Below are 24,589 nucleotides of genomic sequence, written 5' to 3'. Positions count from 1 at the left end.
TTAAGATATTGCAAAAGCAGTGAAGGCCATCATCGGATAATATAACAAGACAATGTGCTAAAGAATGGTCAAGGATACTACCAGTGATGGGCAGATGGAAGTAAATAGGGATCCCATAGCATATACAATGCAGTCAACATTGCTCAACTGCTCCAAGACAGCAGGGTTTGCTGCAGGGAAGACCTATTCAAGAGAGAACTGAAATTACCAAGAATGGCATATATGAGGAATCACACACACAGATCAACATACATTAGCTCCAAATCCATGGAATCAAAGAATCTCACTTGTTTAAGAAATGGGGAGGCACATTGATTCATTCTTTTTTTTTTTTTTTAATACAATGTTTATAAAAAGTTAAGATCCAGTTGTTGAATTAGTTGAAAATAATAATAATTTGCAACGTCTCACAGCAAGGCTTCACAATAAGGGCCAAAACGAAAGCATCACAATCAAAGTACTGAACTTCAACAAAATGATGAAAATCTGGGAAGGCAAGGAATAACATTTTTCAAATTCTGTAAATTTCATCAAGATATATAATCTAATGGCAAGGACTACTGCTTACACCTACTATTTATGTAAACATTTGCCCACCAATTGATGTCAAGCCATTCCCTATCAATAATTTGCACCATTAGGAATGTCCAAGACAATCCCTTCTACAAGGTAACAGTATCCAAAATTGCTCCATATGAAATTGAATAGACCTTGGTTTTACTACTTCATACAGACACAATTGTGCTTCATACATATTCTATATCATTACAAGGAAAGAAACTGATAGACTTGAGAAACGCACCCATTTTCATAGAATGTATATATCCTGAAAGTGGAATGTGTTCCCTGGAAGTCAAAATTTAATCTGTATTGCATGCTCTTAAAGTCCTCAAAAATTTAAATCATAATTCAGGGATAGTTCTGTGCCCTTGACCTTCATGTGTTTGGCTGAAAATCCATGTAATTAACGATTAGAGCATTTAGAAAGTCTATGCACTCCCAAAGCTTTTCTATATTAGACTATCACGGAACAGAGAAGTATCCAACAATGTGCTATATCCAACAATGTGCTATATGAGGTGACTCACGTGAGTAGAGTTCAGATAGACTAGGTGGCAACTGTATGACACCAACTAAAACTGAAATATTTTCCAATAATAAACTTCACACAATAGCAGTACCAGAACTGCTACTTTAAAAAACATCATATTTTCATGCTGATTACAGACTCTCAAACACATACGAATGCACCTATAACAGAATATTGGGAATATTAGGATAAAATATCAAGATAATTGTACCCAGGAAGAATAAATGAGATAAGCTTCATAGTTTTTATCAATAAAGATTGCTTTAAGAATAAATTAGAAAATAACAAAAAGAAACATAAGATACAAATTTACCTCATGTAGCAAATTTCTCCCTTCACTTGACATGTAGAATACCCTCTTTATTCTTGAAGGAAGAGCACGAATAGAAGAGCTACCCTGCCCAAATAATATCAGCACTTCGATTAACGTACACTAAAAAACTGCCATATAACTTTAAAATATGAATTGAAGAATATTTGCTAAGAGTCGATAAAATCGTGTTCCCTAACAGTTTTATGCTCTCTCTCTCTCTCTCTCTCTCTCTCTCTCCTTCTCTTAAATAACAAGATTTAGAACATGGGTTCCAGTCCTTTGAGCATCATACAAGCGATTCATTGAACAATTTCAATCAAAATCCATTATGGTAGCACTAGGTTCACAAAGCACATAATTTTTCAGTGCTGCAAATGATATACATCCCAACCCTTGTTCGCTCTTTTGTACCTATCCTCGCATGTATAAAAATACATGTGCATATATTCGAACACTGAAATTCTTGTTACTCTCCTATTACACTGGAATTTGAGTGGGAAATTAAATGAATAAGTTCATTTAAAATGAATGGGGGAAAAAAATTAACCAAGAAAAAGTAAAGTTCTCAATAAGAAACACATGGAAACTCAGGCCTCACTATTACAGAAACCATGCCAACAAACCTTATTAACAGGTTCCATGGAATCGCTATTTGGGTGAGATATTTCATTCTGACCACGTATAATAGTTCCATCCTGAACACAACAAAGAACACATAAATACAATCCTGTAAATACTTCTTAACCTCATTGTTAACTTCAATTTGACATTATCTGAATGAGAGTCACAGCATTATCATCAGCTGGGTTAATCATAAGCAAAGACAACACAGTAAAAAATTAAATAAATTCTACTTTGCAACCAATGGACCATGGAGCATGCACCTTACTTCAAGCCATCCTTCTTTCTATCTCCATATACACCTCTGGAAGTCATAATAGTTAGGAACTTATCTCTCCAGTCAAAATCCAGAGGGTTATGGAATTCAAACCTTGTGTGAAGCTTTATGGTCCAGGGGACTCGTCTCTACTCACAGCATTTTCACTTGCAGTAACATATACATCAAGGGCTTGTAATAATAAGTGGATGGAGATGTCTTCAATGTCAACAGAGGTTTTGTTTTCTAATAGAACCAATTTAATCATCTCTGTCTATAGAATAAGTATTGCTTCAACATAGAAATATGTCCTTCCCTACAAGATCACGCCCAGTTTGAGACTGAGCCCAAGCCCAGGTTGCAAAAAGGATTGTCCCCACTCAGGTTACACATCATATAGGCCCAGGAAATTTAGGACTTTAAGTTTACTCAGGATGTTATTGCATTATTTATTTATTTTATTTTAAGGAATTATGGGGGTTTGTAGCCTATACTAACCTTTTGTAATTGAGAGGTTTTCATTGTAGAGTTGAGTTAAAATTGCGGTTTAGGATTTCATAACAATGTATGAGAACCTCAGTTCTAGATCAATTCATAACAAAGGTCTTACATTTCGATTTCGACTCAAATTTCAAAGCTCTGAAAGTACGGAAATTTCTATGCAAATTTCAATTTCAATTTGAAAAAATAATGAAAAGCAAAAGTAAAGCATGGAATTCTTTGTGAAACTTTAGAAATGGTTAACAGGCATAATAATATAAGTTTTAGGACTAATACATTGCAAATTAAATACATTTATGTTGTGTATAAGGTGGAAAAGTTGTAATATAGTATGTGTAACAAACATATTTGTAAAATAATATACATTAAACATATTCAATTATTACAAATGAAATTCATAAATCATTTAAATATTATTTATTATACATATAATTATAATTTAGACATGTTGCTGTAAGTTTATTTTTTCATATAATTTCAAAAGAACTCGTAACAATCATTTATTTCGATAAAAACAAATAAAATAAATTAAGAGATAACTTTCACCCACTCCTAAATCTCTCATTTGAATTCTAAGGAAATTTCATTGTATGGTTAAAGTTTCGACAAGTTTCACTAAAATATCAAGATTTCGATAAATTTTGGATGATTCACTGACATTTCGATGGAAATTATGCACGATGGAAATCGACTACCAATTCGATTTCGAGGGTGACAGAAACCGGAAATTTCGACAATTTCGTGAAAATTTAAGACCATATTCAAAACAAAGTATGTTTTCTTTTGATCGCCTTTAGCTCCCATCATTGGCACATCGTTATTATCATAACTTGACGATAATCCATGCAATTCATTGAGTAGTCATGGACCAAGCACAAAGATTCCCTCAAACAGAGTTTACTTCAATCATAGCGACATAGCCTCATCCCTCCTTGAATCAAGCCACAAGAGTTCAATTAAAGTCCCTCCATCAAGCCCCACAAACAAGTATCAGTAGCACCTAATGTTGTCTAGGGTCATCTCAGTTTTCAATTTCTCATATTCTTTTTTTTTTTTTTTTTTTTTTTATTCTGGTACTAAATTTCAATCTAGTTTTCTTTTTCTTTTATTTGATTCCATTCCAAGTGTTCTCCATACTCATCTAGAGTCCAAATTATCTAAATTAGTTGCTTTCTTAGTGTTCTCCGGACTCATTTAAAGTCTAAATTATCTAAATTAATTGGTTATCTTTTAGTTCAAAAGAGAAAGATATGAATGAGCCTAAACTTCGTAAATATTTGATTAACATAAAAAATAAAGTGTTATTTTGATAGATAAATCGCATCAAAGTTGGACGAATTTCTTTGTGGATGTGTAGAATTTGGATAGAAATTCAAGGGTTTCCATTTATGGAAATCTTGACTGGAATTTTAAGTAATTTCGATTCTGGTTTCGATTTAAAGAAATATCAAAATCTTATAATAAATTATGAAAATTATGACTGAAACTTTGGGAAATATTAAAATAGATGATTTTGAATAATTTAGAAACAACATAAAAATCCTCAAAATTTTTTGAATTTTCAAAATTTCAATCTCTGCACCCTAATTTTTGGCCAAAATTCCAACATTTCATGAATTTCCGCCAAAACTTTTAAGAATGCCCTAAATTTTGGTCAATATTTTGCAAAAATGGAAATTGAAACCCAATTTCCACCTCCAAAACCCAAAATTTCAACCAAAATTTTGGAAAACTTTGTGAAATTTGTGAAATTTGAGACTATGGTGGACATTCATATGACTTCAATCGTGTGTGGTATATGTGTCACACACACATCCATAAAAAGGTCATTACGTCTTCTTTTGAATAAGTTTGGTGTGGCAACAAAAGGTGGAGAGTAGTGTGGTATGCTTTGTCCAACATTGCTAGTGGAATAACTTAGCATGAAGACAAAATTGCTGCAAATTTCATATTTCACATAAAAGTCGAGGCCATATTGGATGATCTGTGTGAAAGCCTTCTAACAATGAACATCAAAGAGTCAATAGTCATGATTCACTGAGTTCAAGAAGGGTAATCATCTGCTAATCAGGTATCGTTCATGGAATAGGAGGGGGTCTAACACCTTCCATCGAATAACCAAACTCCTGAATCCTCCTTTAGTTACACATAGTCACATACCAAGACTACCGGTTCCTAACCTAGGGTTAGCTTTGAGACTAAAAAACCAGTAGATATTTAGGTGATCTAACCACCTAGGGAATATGAGGTTAGTTGCAACTCCATGGAACATTTTTTTGAAAACCTAAAATCTTTTTTTTTTTTTTAAATAATCAATCGCAATCGCTTAGTCGCCATTTAGGTTGATGCGGCCCCAATCCAGGACATGTTGGTAGGCATAATCAAATTAATATGGTGAAAACTGCATTCAAATTGCTACAATGATTATGTTTATCAAAGACCATCCTACGATATTGTATCTCACTTTTACCAAAACCTCTATGGCGCCTTTACCATAACAAGAAGTGGATAAGTAGGAACGCCCAATTTATTATTTAAGCAAATCGTTACATGGGAGTAAAGTTGATTACTCGGCAATAGAAATGCATTACTTGTCACTTGTGCTTAACACTTAGAAGCTTCAGCACTATCTTCTAGTTCAAAGGCTACCTTTTGGGGCAAAATATGATCCAATAAAGTATCTCCTTATTATGCTAATTCTTTCCAAAAAAAAAAAAACCAAATGGATTTTACTAATTGACTAGTATGATATCAACACTGCCCCCCTCCCCCCCCCCCCAAAGATCTATCAGATCTCAAACTCTTGCAAACCTCTTGGTTCAATTTCCATCTCAACATGGCAAGGTTATATTAGACAACATCCGCGAGTACTATCCCTAGTCATTGCAATCAAAAGTCAAGAGTGAAACATGTACTATGAAGGCTCTTTAACAACCATATGAGAAGGAACTAGGATAGAGTTTATACCACAAGGTTAATAGGGTGCCTCCTCAAAGTGGGGTTAAGAACCTCTCGCCCTAACTCTGGGTCAAGAAATCATCTCCTTAGAGTCGAACAGATATTCAACGTCCTTGGCTCTGGGTCAAGAGGTATCCTCCTTGGGAATGACACAAGGGTCCTCCTCCTGAACAAAACTTAATCGCATGATAGAGACTCCAAATGTAGCTCGAGAAAATTTCTCCTAGATCTAGGTTTGAGATCATATCTCCCTAGCATCTACACAAGGTGCTCTTTCTATCCAAAAAGTCACAAGATAACTTTGATGACATCGAGATATACATGTTCAAAACTAGGCCAAGACCTAACCCCAACATAATGGGTGGAGATTGTATCTCCCCAATGCTTGGTCAAAGCAAGATCTCCCTAGCCTACATATGCGTTTGTAAGAAGTTCAATCTCCTTGGAAATGATACAAGGATCGTCCTCCTCAAAAATCTTAATCACGCAACAATGACTCCAAATGTAGGTCGAGAGAATGTCTCCCTAGGGCTAGGATGAGATCTCATCTTCCTGACATCAGGTCAAGGGTTGTTTTCACTATTGCAAAGTCACAAAATTATTCTAATATTATTGAATAAATATATATTTCATAACTAGGTGAAGACCTAACATCTCATGCATTGGGTGGAGATTGTATCTCCCTAGATCAAAGTTCAATCTCCCTAGACAACACATGTTTGTAAGAAGTATAATTTATTTCTAGTTTTTTTGAGATTTCCATTACTTGTCAAACAAATACATGAAGAGCACATAAGAAAATGGAGGCATGTATAGAAAGAAAATATACATCAGCGTATATCACAAAGTGGTGGTCTCATAGACCCAAGATATTGCTCACTATTTGGAGTCATGTTAGCCATCTTTTAATTCAGCTTCTCTAGCTTGGCCTTCATCAACTTCGTCTTAATGATCAGTTTGCCCAACTCTGCGCAAGGCTCACAGGATGAGATAGCATTGCTAGCTTGCTTTAGGTAAAAATCAAACATCTCCATTTTAAACCCAAACATCTATGGAACTCTATTATCTAAACCACAATAGCCTACTGATGCATAAACATATAACTCCAAGGACTGCATGACATGTGGAAATGAGATGCTTACCTATAAAGTCATAAAGGTGTTCCAAATAATTGCATGCTGCCATGCACTATAAAGTTGTGAAGCTTCATAAAAGCCTCCTGACACGCCAAAAAATTCCTAAGACCATGAAGCTCATTACTCCTATAGACGTGTTTTTTTTTCTGCGAGGGGGGGGGGGGGGAGGAGAAGAGAAGGGGATGATGCTATTGGGAGAATCCATGGGGGACAAGTTAATAGGAGTCTTGTGTGTGGAAGAACAAGGAGCTTCAAATGGACCATTATAATATGGACATATCCTAGGGAATTGGTCAAGTGGTTAAGAATCTAGAAACTAAGTAACATAGCCAAATGGCAATAAGGTCAGATTAGTTGAGGTACATAATTCGGTTGTTGGAGAGGAATCATATAGAAAGATGATCCCATTATCATTCTCTCCCTCCTTATTCCTTCCATTATTATGGTCATCCTTGCTACCACGATTCTCGTTAACATTGAGAAAGACCCCACCAACTTCTCTCTGAAGATCCAGCATAAGCATCAGCTCCGTTATCTAGAAGATCCCACTCTAACACACTCCCATTTTCTCTAATAAAGTCTCTCTTTAACAAAAATATCAATTTGCCCCAAATATTTCTCTTCAAGACAATTTAGCCTCAAAAGGGCAAACATTTTCCTAGGTGAACCTAATTCCACCACGTGCTATTATCAATGTATAAGTTGAATTGCTCTAGCAAGTCATGATGTTTCGCCACATTTCCATGTCTCTATTCGATAGACTATTCAATTGAGCGCTTAAGCGAATGGCTTCAAGCACCTTTGCTCGTCTCAATCTCTCCTTGTGGATGTATTCTTAGCAATATGCTGCACCTGATTTTCTAACAAATATATGTAATTCCTGGCATATCAAACTTAGTGGTGAAGAGCGGAAGCACCCCTCTAGACCGTGCCATATTGGCATCCTGTATTCTTTTTCCCCTCCACTCAAAGAGAATCGCTCAAGATTCTATGATCTTGCCAAATTTCTTTACCTAGAGTTGTGGAAAACAGCCATAGTTACAGACCAATAATTGTCTCATGTTGCAGTGAACGTGAAACCTTCCCTGCACGGCCTCTCTAGGCTAAAATCTCCTTGCTGGGCCTCTCTCATATGCAGAATCATTTTCATTGATTCTGCCAACTTTTTTGTGCAGTAGCTTTCACATGTGCTATCTCCATGAATGTCGCAGATCCTGCAACTCGAAATGATGAAACTCAGGGAAGTCCAATATCTATCATGATTTATTCTCACACAAAAAAAGGGAGGTGTTTTTTGCATCCGAAACAAAAAAGAAAAATGCAAAAGAATATTTGAAAAAAGATGGAAGATCTATAGCAGGAATGACCTATTATGATTTTTCTAAAGCAAATAAAATAAAATTTCCTACAAACCAATCCTTCTATAATTTTCCAAAAATTAAAAAATAAATAAATTAAAAAAATAAACTATGTGATACATGCTCTCCATTTTTTATATAAAAGAAAATTTTGATTTTTCCCACAGTACAGAGCACTCATGATTTTTCAAAGAAAAAAAATGGTTAGCATCTTGTAATGTCAATCCTTTTGGAAGCGAGTCCCCACAAGCACCAGCCTTATGAGAGTAGAAACTTACGCAAGAGGAGTCCCCATGCAGACAAGCCCAGCAAAAATCAAGGGAGTCGACCCCCAATAAGAGCAAGTCCTCACAAAGACAAGCCTTGCAGGAATCAAGAGAATCAAACCCCTCCAAAAGTGGAGTCCTCATGCAATGAATCCCAGGGGGAATTGAGCAAGTCAACCCCCCGCAAAAACAAAGTCCTCACATAGAAAACCTCGCGGGAATCAAGGGGGTCAAACCCTAGAAATAGTGAAGTCTTCATGCGACAAGTCCCACGTGAATCAAGGGAGTAGACCCCAAAAAGTGGAGTCCCTGTAGACAAACCCCAGGAGAGTAGATCCCCCACAAGCAGCCAAATCTCCGCATGGACAAGCTCTACTAGGAGTAGACCCCCTAGAAAAGCAAAATCCCCATATGGACTGTAACTCCCCATTGAGGACAAGCCCATGGGAGTTCACCCTTGCAAGTGCAGAGTCAAAAACAAATATATTTCAAATATCCCACAAATATTCTTATTCTAAGCGACAGAACCAAAAATATTCAATCCTGCTTAACTTTCCTTAAGCAAAACAAAAATAATAATTTTTTTCCTTTTTAAAAATAAAAATTATAAAATCAACATCAGAAAATATTCTCTATAAATAAAGACTTCATAGAAGATAATGTGTTATATTCAAGAAAATAACATTAGATTCCATATTAGTGAATAAATCCAAAAAAAATTTAATTCCACAATAGAAAATTTACATTAGAAGGATTAGACTTCTGAGCCATCTTACCAATTGGTTAACAAACTATTTAAAAAAAACAAAAAACAAAAACAAAAAAAGTCAGCTCCTCCTGCAAGTCAACCCCTTGTGCAAACAAGCCTCACAGGAGTCAACCAACAGAAATATGCTTCACAACAGTGGAGTCCACACAAAACCCCTTGTGCAAACATGAGTTTACTTTGCACATTTAAAACATCCCATTTACTAAATTTCGATACATGTCCGTGCAAGGGGCTAAATGTAAATGCATAAACTTACTGCTATGCCTTAGATGAAATTGATTATCAGCATCAACTTTGCATGTTCACAATTTTAAATTAATAATTAATTGAATAATGTTAGCATTCTTGCAAAAGGTTAAAATTAGCAGTGCGCATCAGGATTGGCCCTAGAGACATAAGGCGGGATCCCTATGAATCATTCTAGGATGCTCTCGAGAGTCCTGGCTTGGCTCAAACCAAGGTTTGCTGAAGGGGGTCCATACCCTTTAGCCTTTTCCTAGGCTGCTCAAGCATCTGCCATGTATCATTTTCATGATGCATGTTTCCTTTTACTTTCTCTCACTTTAACTGTATGTGATGGTCAAATTTGCTCAATAATTTGTCATTTTTGCATCAATTGAGATGTGACATTGTAAGCAGAAGTTGTGAATCTTTTCTGCATTGATTTGTTCATATGTACATCCCAATATATAATACGATTACCTATTCTGAACAAGGAAATAGTTCCCATACTAAATAATATCAAATCCCCCATATTTACCCACTTTCCTAATTTGTGGATTATTTACAATGATACTTGGGATTGGGATTTTACCCCCTCAAGTTGGATCATAAATATTAATCATCTCCAACATACTAATGAGATCATCAAAGTTCTGTCGTCCCAACCCTTTAGTGAAGATATCTACAGTTTGTTCCTTGGTAGCTACATAAGTCATATAGATAATTCCTTCTTCAATTTTCTCTTTGATGAAGTGTCTTTCTACTTCCACATGTTTAGTCCTGTCATGTTGAACTAGATTGAGAGAGATGCTGACAGCTACCTTATTGTCACTATAGAGTTTGATAGGAAAGTTCACCGGGACTTGTAATTCTTCCAAGAGTTTTTGTAACCACAGTCCTTCACATATCCCTTGAGCGGCTGCCCTGAATTTAGCTTCAGCACTAGTACGAGCCACCACATTCTGTTTTTTGCTTCTCTAAGTTACCAGATTTCCCCAGATGAATGTACAATAACCTGTGGTGGACCTTCTATCTTCCACTGATCCTGCCCAATCTGCATCTGTAAAAATCTCTACTTCCTTACTTTCAAATTTCTTAAAGAAGAGTCCTCTTCCTAGGGATCCCTTGAGATATCTAAGGATCTTGTACACAACATCTAAGTGGGCTTCTTTTGGTGAATGCATGTGTTGACTTACTACACTAACTGCAAATGCAATATCTGGTCTAGTATGTGATAGGCAGATCAGCTTGCCAACCAATCTCTGATACCTTTCCATTTCCACTGGTTTTCCAGAGTCTTCAACCCTCTTTACTACTTCCATCGGGGTTTCGCTGGGTTTGCATCCCAACATGTCAGTTTCAATTAGGAAATCAATAACATACTTTCGCTGAAAAACACTAATTCCCTTTTTCGTTCTCCCCACTTCCATGCCCAAAAAATACCGCATTTGTCCCAAATCTTTAACTTCAAATTCAGCTGCCAGAACTTTCTTCAGTCTCTCCATCTCTACAGTATCATCACCAGTAAGGATTACATCATCAACATACACTATTAGAATTGTTCTCTTACCTCTTTCAGACTGTTGGAAGAACAATGTATGGTCTGATTGTCCTTGCCAATAACCTTGATTCTTTAGTACTTTTCGAAATCTGTCGAACCATGCTCTGGGAGATTGTTTGAGGCCATACAAGGACTTCTGGAGTTTACACACTCTGTTTTCTTCACCTTTCCCACTGAATCGTGGTGGTATAGTCATGTATACTTCCTCTTCTAATTCTCCATTTAAAAAAGCATTTTTAATATCAAGTTGTTGTAGTGGTCAATCTAAGTTGGCTGCCAAGGACAAGAGAACCCGAACCGTATTTAAGTTTGCCACTGGTGCAAATGTCTCCATATAGTCAATGTCGTAAGTCTGTGTAAAACCTTTTGCAACAAGTCTGGCTTTATATCTTTCAATTGTTCCATCAGATTTATATTTCACTGTGAAGACCCATTTACAACTCACTGGCTTCTTCCCTTTCGGTAGATTTGTCAACTCCCAAGTTCCATTTTTTTCTAGGGCTCGCATTTCTTCCATGACTGCCTCTCTCCATTTAGGTATTTCTAAAGCATTCTGAATGTTCTTTGGCATTTTCATCCTATCAAGGTTAGAGACAAACGCATGATATCCTATAGACAAGCTTTTATAAGACATGTATTTAGACCAAGGGTATTGAGTACATGACCTGGTTTGTTTTCTGATTGCAATAGGTAAATTGATATCATCAAATATAGGATTATCAGAAGAAGACTCAATTACTAGATCGTGATTGGGCATGGGCTCATGATTATTCGGAGCCATCACCAATTCCAACGCTCTTGGTGCCTTAGGTATGAGATTCTCCCTAGCCTTTGGTTTCGGCTTTCTTAAGTAAACAAGTATGTCTGCGCTGTTTTGCTCTCCTGTATCTCCCACTGAGGTTAAGTGTTTTGTTGTGTTTGGCAGGTCAGGAAGTAATGCAATGGAAGACTTGATAGATGGGTCAGGGAATGAAACAATAGGAGGGAATGAAGGGATAGGAGGCTCAATAGGTGGTACTGGTTCAGATGACGCAGATTCAGTAGTAAAGAGGTCAAAGAACCGATCTTCACTCCATTTCTCCCCCTAAGGAGAGTGCTTTGGGAAATAAGGAGTGGTTTTAAAGAAAGTTACATCAAGACTAACAAACATTCGTTTTGAGACTGGATCATAACATTTATAGCCTTTCTGGGTAAGAGAATAGCCAAGGAAGACACATTTAATGGCATGAGGATCCAATTTATCGTGATGGTGTGCATGAACGTGAACAAAAGCAATACAACCAAAGATTTTCAATGGGAGACTGGAGGGGAGTCGAGAGGTAGGAAAGTGTTCCTAGAATTTCTGAAGAGGGGTGACAAAGGAAAGTGCTCGACTCGGCATTCGATTAATGAGATGTGTGGCCGTTAAGATTGCATCGCCCCAAAAATAATGTTTCATATTGGTAGTAAACATTAATGCCCGAGCTACTTCAAGTATATGTCTATTTTTTCGTTCAACAACCCCATTTTGTTAAGGGGCATCCACATAAGAACTCTAATGAACAATCCCATGTTTTTGAAGAAAAGTTCCCAGAATAGTATTAAAATATTCCGTACTGTTATCAGCACGTAAAATTTGAATATGAGTCTGGAACTGTGCATGAATCATGGAATGAAAACTGATAAAAATGGAGCAGACTTCAGTTTTGTCTTTCAGTAAGTAGACCCAACAAAGACGAGTATGGTCATCAATAAAAGTAACGAACCATTTTGTATTGGTACGATTGAGGGAATGTGAGGGACCCCACACATCGCTGTGAAACATAGTAAATGGGCGAGATGGTTTGTATATGGATGATGGGAAAGAAGTACGACGATGTCTTGCAAGCTCACACACTTCACATTGAAACTCAGAAGACATTTTATTTGAACAAATAGAAGGAAACAAACGTTTCAAAGATTGGAAATTGGGATGACCCATTCTTGAATTCCATAACAAAAGTTCACTATTTTTAGAAATAGATGCAGAATCACAAATTGCAGTATTACATAGTTCACTCAAGCTTGCCTCCTCAAATTAGTTGAGACCCTCATACGCTTTAACAGTGCCAATCGTCTTCCCCGATGATAGGTCCTGAAAAACACAATGAGAGGAAACAAATTTAGCAGAACAATTTGAGTCTTTTGTTAACTGACTGATAGATAACAGGTTGCAAGATAACTTGGGAACATGAAGGACAGATTGTAAAGTTATAGAATCAGATATGCAAATACTTCCTTTCCCAGCAACTGGTGAGAGAGAGCCATCTGCAATTTTTACTCTCAAATTCCCAACATATGGTGAGTAGGATGACAAACATTGATAAGACCCAGTCATATGATCAGATGCACCCGAGTCAATTATCCATGGAGATTTGTAACAGGATGTAGTATTTAAAGCTGACAAATAATTACCTCGGTGAGCCAAGGAACCAAAGGAAGACCGACCCGATGTTTGAATTGACGAAATCATTTTATACAGCTGATCCAACTGTTCAAGACTGAATGCACTACTTGAAGAGGTATTGGTGTTTTCTCCTTGTAATCTTTCAGTTGACCCATCAGTGCTGGCCCACGATTTTTTTGGTTTTGTCTTGGCTTCCAATCTTCCGGTTTTCCATGAATCTCTTAGCAAGTATTTCTTAAATGATCTGTTTTTCAGCAACATTCGCACCATAATTTACCTCTTTGTGGTCGTTGACTAGGTCCCCTTGGGCCTTTTGATACAAGGACCGAAACATAAGGCCCATTAGTGTGCCCATCTATTTTTTGGGCGGACACGGGTACGGGGAGATCCAGCCCAACACGATCATTTTGGGGCCTCAACATCACACGCCTCCTGTTCTCCTCCCTCCTAACCTCTGCGAAGACCTCTCGGGTTGAAGGAAGAGGTCGCCGACCAGGGATCTGTCCTCTCACGTCGTCAAGCTCTCGGTTCAGTCCGACAAGGAACTCGAAGACCCTTTCGTTTTCAAGCCTCCTTCGGTATTGTGTACTGTCGCTGGAGCACTCCCACTCCTCGTCGATGCTCAAGTCGAGTTCCTGCCAAAGATGGGTCATCTCCATGAAATACTCAATAATGCCTCTCTCACCTTGCCTCATCTGCCACAATCGGGTCTTGATTTCGAAGATTTGCAAGTAACTCTCGACGTCAAAGTATGTCTCATGAACAGCTTCCCAGACATCCTTCGCCGTTGGCAAGAACAGGTAAACTTTTCCGATTGATGGCTGCATCGAGTTGACGAGCCAAGCTATAACCATGGAGTTTTCGGACCTCCATTTTTGCAAGGCTACAACGTCAGTAGGGTCTAGTTTCCTCCGTTCACCGGTAAGATAACCTAGCTTCCCTTTTCCCTTAATCACCAATTTTATGGATTGAGCCCACTCACGGAAATTTTTTCCGTTAAATTTTTCCAATGAGAGTGGAAAAGTTGTGTTATCTAGCCCATTCAAACCCCCAACAAATGTGGCCTCTGAGTCACCGTCGATATTTGCAGAAGAGGTCGACGCTCTGCTGTTGACGGTGCCGCTAGCCATAGTTAGCTAAGGTTGAGAAACCCTAACTCTGATACCATGTAAGCAGAAGTTGTGAATCTTTTCTGCATTGATTTGTTCATATGTACATCCCAATATATAATACGATTACCTATTCTGAACAAGGAAATAGTTCCCATACTAAATAATATCAAATCCCCCATATTTACCCACTTTCCTAATTTGTGGATTATTTACAATGATACTTGGGATTGGGATTTTAACAGACGTGTCATTATGTTATTGGAGGATCACATCTTACCCCAATCATTCTAATCATTCTTCAATAGGGACCTTTTTAATACTAACGCAATTAAGCCCTCTCTTTCTCTCTATCTATCTCTCTCTCTCTCTCTCTCTCTCTCTCTCTCTCTCTCTCTCACTCACTCTTAACCACACTCCCCCCCCCCCCCACTCCACGCTTTGGATTCTCACTATTCAAGGGTTACCTTCAGCAACCAGAATAAGCACAATACTACATGCTTTTTTGGAAATATTAGTTTCAAATTTACTAGAAGAATCCTCTTATTTTCAATAAACTTTCTAATATGTATATAAGAAATTCAATATATGAAATCCCCAAAGCCTACAAAATGACATCCTCACCCCACTCAACACTTGTGGCTTCAACTCTCACCTCAAACATGAAGCAGAACAGAGTATGCTACCAGGGCACAAACTAGTGATGGAGAAAATACAATACAGCATTTTTTCTTGAGCTCTATATCATTTTGTAGAATCAAGACTGTACTAATACAGCAGAGAAATGTTATTGAATCTTGTTCTAGCAACAATAACATTTTGCCCCACGTTAAGAGATAGTAGCTCGGGTCCTCGTAAGGGAAACCTCAATAAATTCCTGAACATATTCCTTTTCTCAAATGCTTCCATCGTTTTTACAATCTATAAGCCTAATACAGTTAAAAGTAGATCACAAGCAACCGAACACAAGGTTCTTTAGTCTTGTTATTCAAAGGGACCCACTTCTTTGTTTGAAAGAACTAAATTCTAATAATCATTTTTCAAATAAATTTATCAATTTTCTAGGATCTGGTCACAACCACCAAATAGCCCCCCACAAGGTTGGTTGTTTGGCCATATTGTCTTTAAATATGCTAACTGGAACACAAGTGCATCTGCACATGTACTAATGTGACTGTTCGCATGCATGCATGTTTGTGTGCATTAAAAAAACTCATGAATTAGACACAGGCTATTTTCCTTCATCTTCTTCTTCTTCTACAGATGTACAGGATATGAAGTTTTGACTAAACTGACATGCCTGGGGATACACTACATTGGTCACAACAGTAGGAATGAAAATTACAAGTTTAAGAAACAAGACAGCATGGGTAAACTTATACAGGAAACTTAGTCAACATGGTGTCGGCAGCCATCCACTAATCCCTTTGGGGTAAGATCATGTTATTCTGAGTAACGTACAGATAAGAAAAGGAAGAGTTATATAAATATAAGAATTACAGGATCGGTTACATATAATATGAACAGTACAAAAAGTGGGAAGGGTTTATAAATTTTAAAAGTATACGTTCTTAAATCATGTATACCGTTAATCAAAAGATGACAACCAAACTTAAGAGAAGCAAACACTAATAATTCAACAAGAAAAAAGAAAAGAAAAACATAAAAGACATGCACCATTTTAGAATATCAAACCATATTCATCATTTCATGGACCATCAACACAGGTTCTATGATAATTCATAAACAAAAAGGGATCCTCAATATCATTTATAAATGAATAATAAATCAAAATTAGTGAGATCAAACAAAATTAGTGAGATCAAAATAAAGAGTGGTAATCATACCAATAATTCACATCCCAATGTAAGCCTGTCATTGGTCGAAATAACCGGGAGGACCAAACTTTCCAGTGGAATATCTGAAACACGTGAAAACAAAAATATTGCAGCATCTAATGACTGAAAGAATATGCGAGCCCCTGCAAAGAAAAAATTCCCAATGCTGCAAACAGGAAGTAAATCAGCTTAGATAGCAGAAGCAATAAAAGGAGAACATAACCTAGGTAGAAAATAAAAATAGGAAGCACATAATGGGGTGAAATCAACAAAGAAAAGATTGACAGCACAACAATCAAAACCATGAATCTAAAACACAAGATTGCATTTAAACTGAAGATCATAACAAAACCAATGGACTGATTAAGTGGAGCAAGGAATGGTCACAAAAAATTAGGGAAACCAAGAATTCAAACTGTCTTATGCATAAACAAGAATGCAGCCCTCACACAACAATGAGTTCTCACACAGATAACGGCAACTCTGCTAAGTGTGTGTTTGTGTGTGTGTGTGTGTGTGTGTATGTGTGTTATAAACAAAGAAATTTATTACCAGAAAAAAAAAAGGAAAAAAGGATACAACAAGGAGGATTTGGCATTCTGCAATCAAATATAAAAGCAAAAAAGAACGAAGAAGTATACTCAACAACGTTTCAAGGCTAATGCATCAAAGCTTTCTGATCTGAAATATAATTAACTAACTTATATTAAGAGTGAACTTGGTGAATTGTAGGAGTGACACATGGCATCTTCTTATTGATTTTTTTCCTGTCCCGAGTGGGTTTGGGGCAAAACTGTGCGTTATTGTCTCCTTTACCAGTGGGCAATGCTTTTTTGGGTTCTTTATCGTGTAAGGCAAGCCTCTGTCCCTCTCTCAGTTGCTTGTTTTGCATCTTTCTTCCCTGCTGCATCTATTCTCTCTCTTTTCCTTTATTTATTTTTTTTTTTTTGTTCATGCCAGAGTAGATGGAGGCCAACTGGTGATTCAAGAATGTGTATTTTTTATTGCTAGATCTCTAAATATTTCCTGGAAAGCGGCTAAAAGTTCTTTTAGTTTCTTTTAACAAGGTTCCTATATTCTTTGGATGATGAATTAAGTACTTGCCAAAATTAACTATAAGAAAGATTACATACCAATCTACTTTCAGTATGAGGGACCAATTACGCCACTTAAGTTTTGTTTAAAAATAATAATATACAATGAATCTACTTTTAGTATAAGGGACCAATTACCACATTTAAGTTTTGTTAAAAAAAATAATATATAATGAAAATTTTGAAAGATTGTATTCAACCCCCTTACCCTTAACAAGTACACCCTCAACCTCTCTATTTGTCTTGACTCTTGAATTTAGAAGCAGGTGGTTCTCTATCCACAGACGCAAGAATGGCTGATAGTATGTTGCTTCTATTTCATCCATTTTGTATTCATTAAAAATTAACTAAATACTTATCATATTGTTATTGGAAAAAACTGTGATTCTGTTATTGTCACTCCATCTCTCCCCATCCCTGCAAATTTTTCATTATAAATCCTCATTTCACCTCTGTTTTGACTAGATAATCCATGAAAAATTCATAAATATTCCCAGAACAATTACAGGAAAAAAATACAGCAACCTCTAACTTGACGTAAAGAAAATAAAACAAAAAGTACATGCCTGCCATTACTAAAACAAAATGATTCATTAGACCGCCGGAGGATCTGCAGGGAAAAAGGGAGAAAAATAGCATATCAATGTTTTAGTCTAAGCATCATCAAATGAGCACTTAACAAAAACCAGTCACGAGGACTTCTTATCTCCTAAAAAAAAAAAAAAAATATGCATGCGAACAAAAATTTGTAATGGAAAAAAAGAAAAAGGTAGTATTAATAAGCTTACATATACACACTAAAGCCCAAACTGTAATAAGATACACATATTCAGAAATATATATATATATATATATATATATATATATATATATACACACTAAAGCCCAAATTGTAATAAGATACACATATTCAGAAATATATATATATATGACAAGCTTTGACAAAAATCACAAGAAGCAAATACCTACCCTGTTTGGAAGACAATACAATTAAGGTTTTGACAGGATGGTTAAGGACCAACAAAATAAGAGAGAGCCCTTTTGTTCATTTTGGTTTATAGGAATTGTGAAAGTGAATGAGTGGGAGTGTGTGCTTTCCAAAACCCGGAATATATTAAAAATGTAGAAAAAAGATTTTAGACAAACCCAGTATAATGACGTGCTTACTCTTTTGAATTCTAAGATCAAAGAAAAATTCAGTGGACCCTTCTTTGTCGAGATTAAACAGTGGGGGGGGGGGGGGAGGAAACATTCTGCAGAAAGAATGAAATGACTACACATATTCTTTAGGATCTATAAAAGAAACAAATACAAAAAACAAAACAAAGGGACTGTTCAAGCAAGGCACCGGAATTTTATTTTATTTTATTTAGAAAATGGCCTATGCAATAATACCAATAGTTGTCATGTATGGCTATTGCAGACATTATGCAATGGGTAATGGATATTGTTTCCATGTTTGAATTAGCAAACTTATAAAAGCAATATAAATTCACATGTTTGACCCCAAAACCAAATTATAAAATAACATTTTAAAAAGATATTCACCAAAGGTTAATCAGTCTATATATAATACATGGTACAAGTATCCTTGCAAAGTTGGATTGGTTTCTTAGTTGCTAACATGCTATTGACTAAAGAAACCTGGCATTTGTTACTTCTTTATGACTTCTTTTTTTTTCCTTTATGTTTTTTTTTTTTTTTCTTTTTCTTATTTTTAATCTAAAAAGAAGAGATTCTATTAAGGAGAACAACAAGTACAACCAGGAGCATAACAAATCCTCCTTGCATGTTAAAATACAATCAAAAATATCAAAAAATAAAAAACAAAATTAAAATGACAGTCAGTTAATCACACTGTAAATATGAAAAAGAAACTCCTTTGATGCATCCTGCTGCAAAAGTCGACAAGGAGAGTAGATATTGAATGTTACCCCAAAGCATAATCGAAGACATCTCCTTTCCCATAAAAGTCTGAGCATTCAGCTCCAATTAAATCCCCCAAAAAACTGCAAAAATGCCCACTTCCAACACGCCAAGCCATCTTTCCCCTCTGAAGGGCCAAAACATGAAAATGATATAGCCAAAAAATCCTCCATCAAACCACTCAACTCTTCAAAGAAGACAAAATGATTATCCCACACCCTACTGAAAAGAAACAATGAAGGAACAGGTGAGAAAAAGATTCTGAACTCTCAAAACAAAGAGAACAAACACCCGGAGATAAAACCTTAAAAGGCCTCATACTCTACAATAGATATGTTAACTTTATTAAGAACAACCAACCAAATAAAAACTTTATTCTTTGAAGGGGACTTTAGCCTTTCAGATAGAACTATGAAGTGGGAAAGACATGCTTTCATTAAATGCTCAAAAAAAGACTTACAAGAGTACTCCCCTAAAGAATCAAGAATCCAAGAATGATAGTCGCTCCTATCAGAAAGAAGACTATCCCCAAACAAACTCAATAAGGAAGCGAGCTGAGCTCCAACAACTCCGTATCATTAAGAGCCTTAAGAAAATGGGAATCCCAAGAGAGTCCTTCCCCATTTGAAATAAAGAATAAAAATATAGATTCATTGTGCAAAGAGGACAGTCCATACAAACGAGGAAAAGAGGAATACTATCAAGCCAAGCCTGAGTGTGGGTAATACACCCACATAGAGAAAATAAAGTACCCTTCCACCCATCCAATCTCTTAGACACCTTCTCCACCACAAGATCCCAAACCAAACATCCTAGGATTACCAACTAGAGGCACACCTAAATAAACCAGATGCAATTCCAGAATACCACTCCTAACTTAAAAAAACTCCAAAGATATAAAGATATTCAATTAATAAAACCGATCCCATTCTTCCCCAAATTTGTTTTTGAACCAAAGGCCCTCTCAAACAATTGCAAAAATGGTAACCACATTTAAAAGATGCTCAATCTTCCACAACACCCTCACTCCCCACCCCAATCCCTCTCACAAGTCTCTACAGCCTTGTAAACCAATCTACTCAAAACATCTACCAAAAAATGAACAAAAAAACGATAAAGAGGATCTCCTTGCCTAAACCCCTCAAAGCCCTAAACCAAGATGTTAGCTCTCCATTAGTAATGTATTTTTTTTACATATTTCTTGAGTATAAATGTATTTTTCAAATTCAAAAAATCATAAAAATTGAAAAAATAACCACAAAAAGAATAAGAGATTTTAAGGGATGATTAAGAATATATAGTAATAATCTCTTTTCTTTCACTTCCTTCGGACCTAGGGTTTTGATGGCGGCGCCCGCCAGCCCTCTAGTGGATCCTCCACCAATGGGGCCTCTTTCTAAAGGTGGTTCAGTACTTTTGTCGTATGCCCATGTAGTATCACGGTCTCATGCTATCAACCCGTCGTCTTCCTCTTTCAAACTAGCCATGAGATATCTTGTTGATGTAGATGAAGATATTGGATTCATTTTCTCTAAGGCTGAGATGAACAAAGCGGCAGAAGATTTCCGGTTTGCGTTAGTTTTGAAATTTTTGCGCTTTAGGCCATCCATTGACATTATCCGTTTGAATGTCATCAAGTCTTGAGGCCTTTCAGAGATCCCTTCTGTTAGTTTCATGGATGATTTTCACATACTGGTTCAAATGAATAATGAACGAGATTTTCTTCATGGATGGTCACGTGAAGGAAGAATTTTAGCTGGGTTCCCGTTTCGTCTTTTTCGATGGACAAAGGATTTCAATTTGAAGCAGGAACTATCCTTGGCCCCTCAATGGTTATTTCTCCCTGGTCTTCCGATGTACATGTACAAACCTGATTGTTTACACATTCTAACCACGCGGTTTGGTCGATATCTGGGAACTGACAATGCTACACTTAACCGAACTAAGGCTACTGGTGCGAGAATGTGCATGGAGGTGGATTTATTGGCAGATTAGGTGGATGCTTTCTTGATTGTTGTTTTCTCAAATCAGAAAATTTGGCAGGAAGTAAGGTACGAAAAGCAAGGATTTTATTGTGAGATGTGTCATAGACAAGGGCATTCTAAGGTGTACGCCAAATGGGTGAAAGGAAACATAAATTTGGGGATAGACGTAAGGATACGAAAAATGCTAGACAAGAAAAGCAACAAGAAGTTTGGCGTGTGAAGCATTTGGATAAAAGGAAAGAAGTTCAGAGAGAATTGATAGATCCATGCATTGTTGAAGAACCTTTAGAGGTGGATCATGTTCAAGAGGGTGCCATGACATCACAAATTTTGCCAGTGGTTGAGACAGTTTCGCAAAGTGAGATAAAAGAGGGGGAGTTTGTACCTGAAGAACCGAGGCCTGAAGTGGAGATTTTGCCAATGAACATAAAACAGTATGAAATTGAGCAGAGGGAGGAGATTGTTGAACCAGTCTTGGGTGCTCCCGATGCTGATATTTTGATAGTGGAAGATATTATAGTAGTGCATGATCAGTTGATGACATCTTGTAACATGGTCTCAGAAATCTAGGAACATGAGTGTACAATCATGCCCAGGTATGTTCTACATAATTGTGAATTGAATAGGGAGATGGAGAAAAATACTTTGGAGAAAATCCCATTAGAAAAAGGCTATTGTTCAGATGATGATTTACATGTTCCTCTTGTTAAGTTGAAGGGTATTAATGGGCAAAGTGAGAAGAAGTCTCAACGGGTTATTACTTGTCCAAAGAAACTTGATTTATGATTAATACAATTCTAGTGTGGAACGTGCGGGGTTTAGGCACGTCTAAAAGCCGTTTACAAAAGTTAATGAAGAAATTTCAGCCTTCTATTTTGGTTCTTTCAGAGCCATTTTCTAATGAAAGTTTGATGTTGCAATGGGCTGGCTTTCTAAATTTTCTAAATTTTTGTGTGAATGCATCAGTGGGGGGTAAGCTTTGGATGTTTAGGGAAGAGGAAGTGCACTTTGAGTTACAACATATGTTTGATCAAGTTATTTCGGGTATTTTTAGTTCTGTGGACCAGAATTTCTTGGCTTCATTTGTTTATGCTAAATGACATCTTGGAATGATTTGGAGTTTGTAAAGAGGGATGATTTCCCTTGGTTAGTGGCGGGAGATTTTAATATCATCCGTTCAGATTTGGAACGTATTGGTGGTCATACGAGGCCGTTATCGGCTATGGAGGAATTTAATACTTGCTTGGATAACTGTGGTCTTATGGATTTGGTTGTTCTGGCAGCAACATGTCTTGGTGTAATGGTCACAGTGGACATTCTCGGAGTTGGGCAAAATTGGATAGGGTCCTCTATAATTCGACCCTTCTCCAATATTTGCCAAATATTTATTTTGAGTATGGAAATAGGAGAACTTCAAATCATAACCCATTGATTATTCGATTTCATAGAGATCTGCATCGGTATGGACCTTCTCCCTTCAGGTATCAAAATATGTGGAGCACTCATCAGTATTTTAAGTCTTGCATGGAGGAAGCCTGGAGGGAGAAATTCCTTGGCACGGGTTTAGTTAGACATGCTACTAAATTGAAACATACGAAAGTTGGAATCCGAAACTGGAACCAGTAGGTATTTGGACATGTGCATTAAAACATCAGAAAACTAGAGGAAAGTATGGAGGTTCTAGAGGCTCAGCTTCAGGAAGGGTATTCACCAGAAATTGAAGAAGATTTCTTCCTTTCTAAACTCGAGTTGGAAGCATGGGAAAAAAGGGAGGAGATTCGCATTTCTCAGCAAGCCAAAAAGAAGTGGTTGGAGGCGGGGGGATAATAATACAAAGTTCTTTCATGCATTTGTGAAACAAAAGGGGAAGAAGGCTATGATTCATTCATTGAAGCTTTCGAATGGAGAAGTGTTGAATTCTATGGAGGCTGTTCATGAGAGAGTCGTAAGGTATTTTCAAACTTTCTTAATAGGTGCAGGACCCAGTTGAACAGCTTACCTTGATGATATTATATCTCCTATGGTTTCTGAAGAGAAGAATATTGCTCTATGTCGTGCACCGTCCGAGGTGGAGGTAAGGGATGCTATTCTTTCTATCCCGAGAAATAGTAGCCCAGGTCCAAATGGTTTTGGTTCAGCTTTTTGCCATGATCATTGGGATATTGTAAAAGAAGAGGTAATCGATGCAGTTAGAGATTTTTTTGCTGGGTCTCCTCTTCCTAGATTTTATTCAGCATCTTACATTGTTCTAATCCCAAAAGTTCAGAATCCTCAGAGTTTTGACAAGTTCAGGCCTATTAGTCTTTGTAGAGTTATCTACAAAATTTTTTCATAAATTATTGTTGCAAGGATGACAGGTTTATCGTCTTCATTAAATTCTCCGGAGCAGGGAGCTTTCATTCCTGGTTGAAGTATATTTGAAAATATTACATTGGCACAAGAAATGGTTCATTCATTGCATAAAAAGTCTAATGGTGGTAATGTAATGATCAAAGTTGACACGGCTAAGGCATATGATAGGGTCGATTGGGATTTTTTAAACTTGGTTCTGAAAAGCTTTTGTTTCTCTCAGAGATTCTGTGGTTTAGTGGCGGAATGTATTTCCTCTCCTTGGTTCTCCATTATGATGAATGGCACTTATAAAAGTTTCTTTAAACCTTCTCAAGGGCTTCGCCAAGGAGACCCTCTATCTCCTTATCTGTTTATTATTTTGCAGGAAGTTCTTTCTCAGCTTCTAAAGAAAAATTTTATAGAGAATAAGATAGGAGCTTGCTATCATCCTCGTGGGGCGCCTTTGGTATCTCACCTACTCTATGCGGATAACATTCTTATTTTTGCTAATGGTAAGAGAAGTTCCATTCGAATGCTTATCAAGACTCTTAAGAATTATGAGGATTGGTCTAGTCAAATGATAAATAAAGACAAGTCAAGTATTTTTTTGTCAAAGAGAATTGCTTATGCTTGGAAGCGATTATGCTCGGAACCGATCCTTGTTAAGGATGACTGGCTTTGCAGAAGGAGGGTTCCCTGCTACATACTTGGGCGTTCCTTTGGTATCAGATCGTCTTACAGCCCGTATTTTAGAGCCTCTAGTTGCTAAATTGAGGAAAAAGATAGTGGGTTGAAAATTTAAGCTTTTATCTCAAGGGAACCGCTTAACT

The 24,589-nt window shown here is 36.8% G+C and overlaps 1 protein-coding gene across 7 annotated transcripts in view; it reads right to left on the bottom strand.

Annotated features, from left to right (window-relative positions):
* Nucleotides 1-24,589, bottom strand: part of LOC131143702 (uncharacterized protein YNL011C) — a 79,985-nt gene that overhangs the window by 9,951 nt on the left and 45,445 nt on the right. For 6 of the 7 annotated variants that reach the window (XR_009133659.1, XR_009133656.1, XR_009133655.1 and 3 more), the window contains exons 5-9: nt 18,084-18,127; nt 16,433-16,589; nt 2,027-2,098; nt 1,404-1,487; nt 82-183 (exon numbers count right to left, since the gene is read on the bottom strand). Coding sequence is in view for 2 of the 7 variants with exons in the window: in XM_058091956.1 (XP_057947939.1) it covers nt 82-183; nt 1,404-1,487; nt 2,027-2,098; nt 16,433-16,589; nt 18,084-18,127 (459 nt within the window). In the remaining 5 variants the exon portion in view is untranslated. The remainder of the gene's footprint in view (nt 1-81; nt 184-1,403; nt 1,488-2,026; nt 2,099-16,432; nt 16,590-18,083; nt 18,128-24,589) is intronic. The other variant, XM_058091957.1, reaches the window with a different exon arrangement.

This window comes from Malania oleifera, chromosome 12, assembly GCF_029873635.1.
Source record: "Malania oleifera isolate guangnan ecotype guangnan chromosome 12, ASM2987363v1, whole genome shotgun sequence".
In the NCBI taxonomy this organism is placed as follows: Eukaryota; Viridiplantae; Streptophyta; class Magnoliopsida; order Santalales; family Ximeniaceae; genus Malania; species Malania oleifera.
The sequence above is the reverse complement of the archived record's forward strand: the minus strand, read 5'-3'. Positions and strand labels throughout refer to the sequence as shown.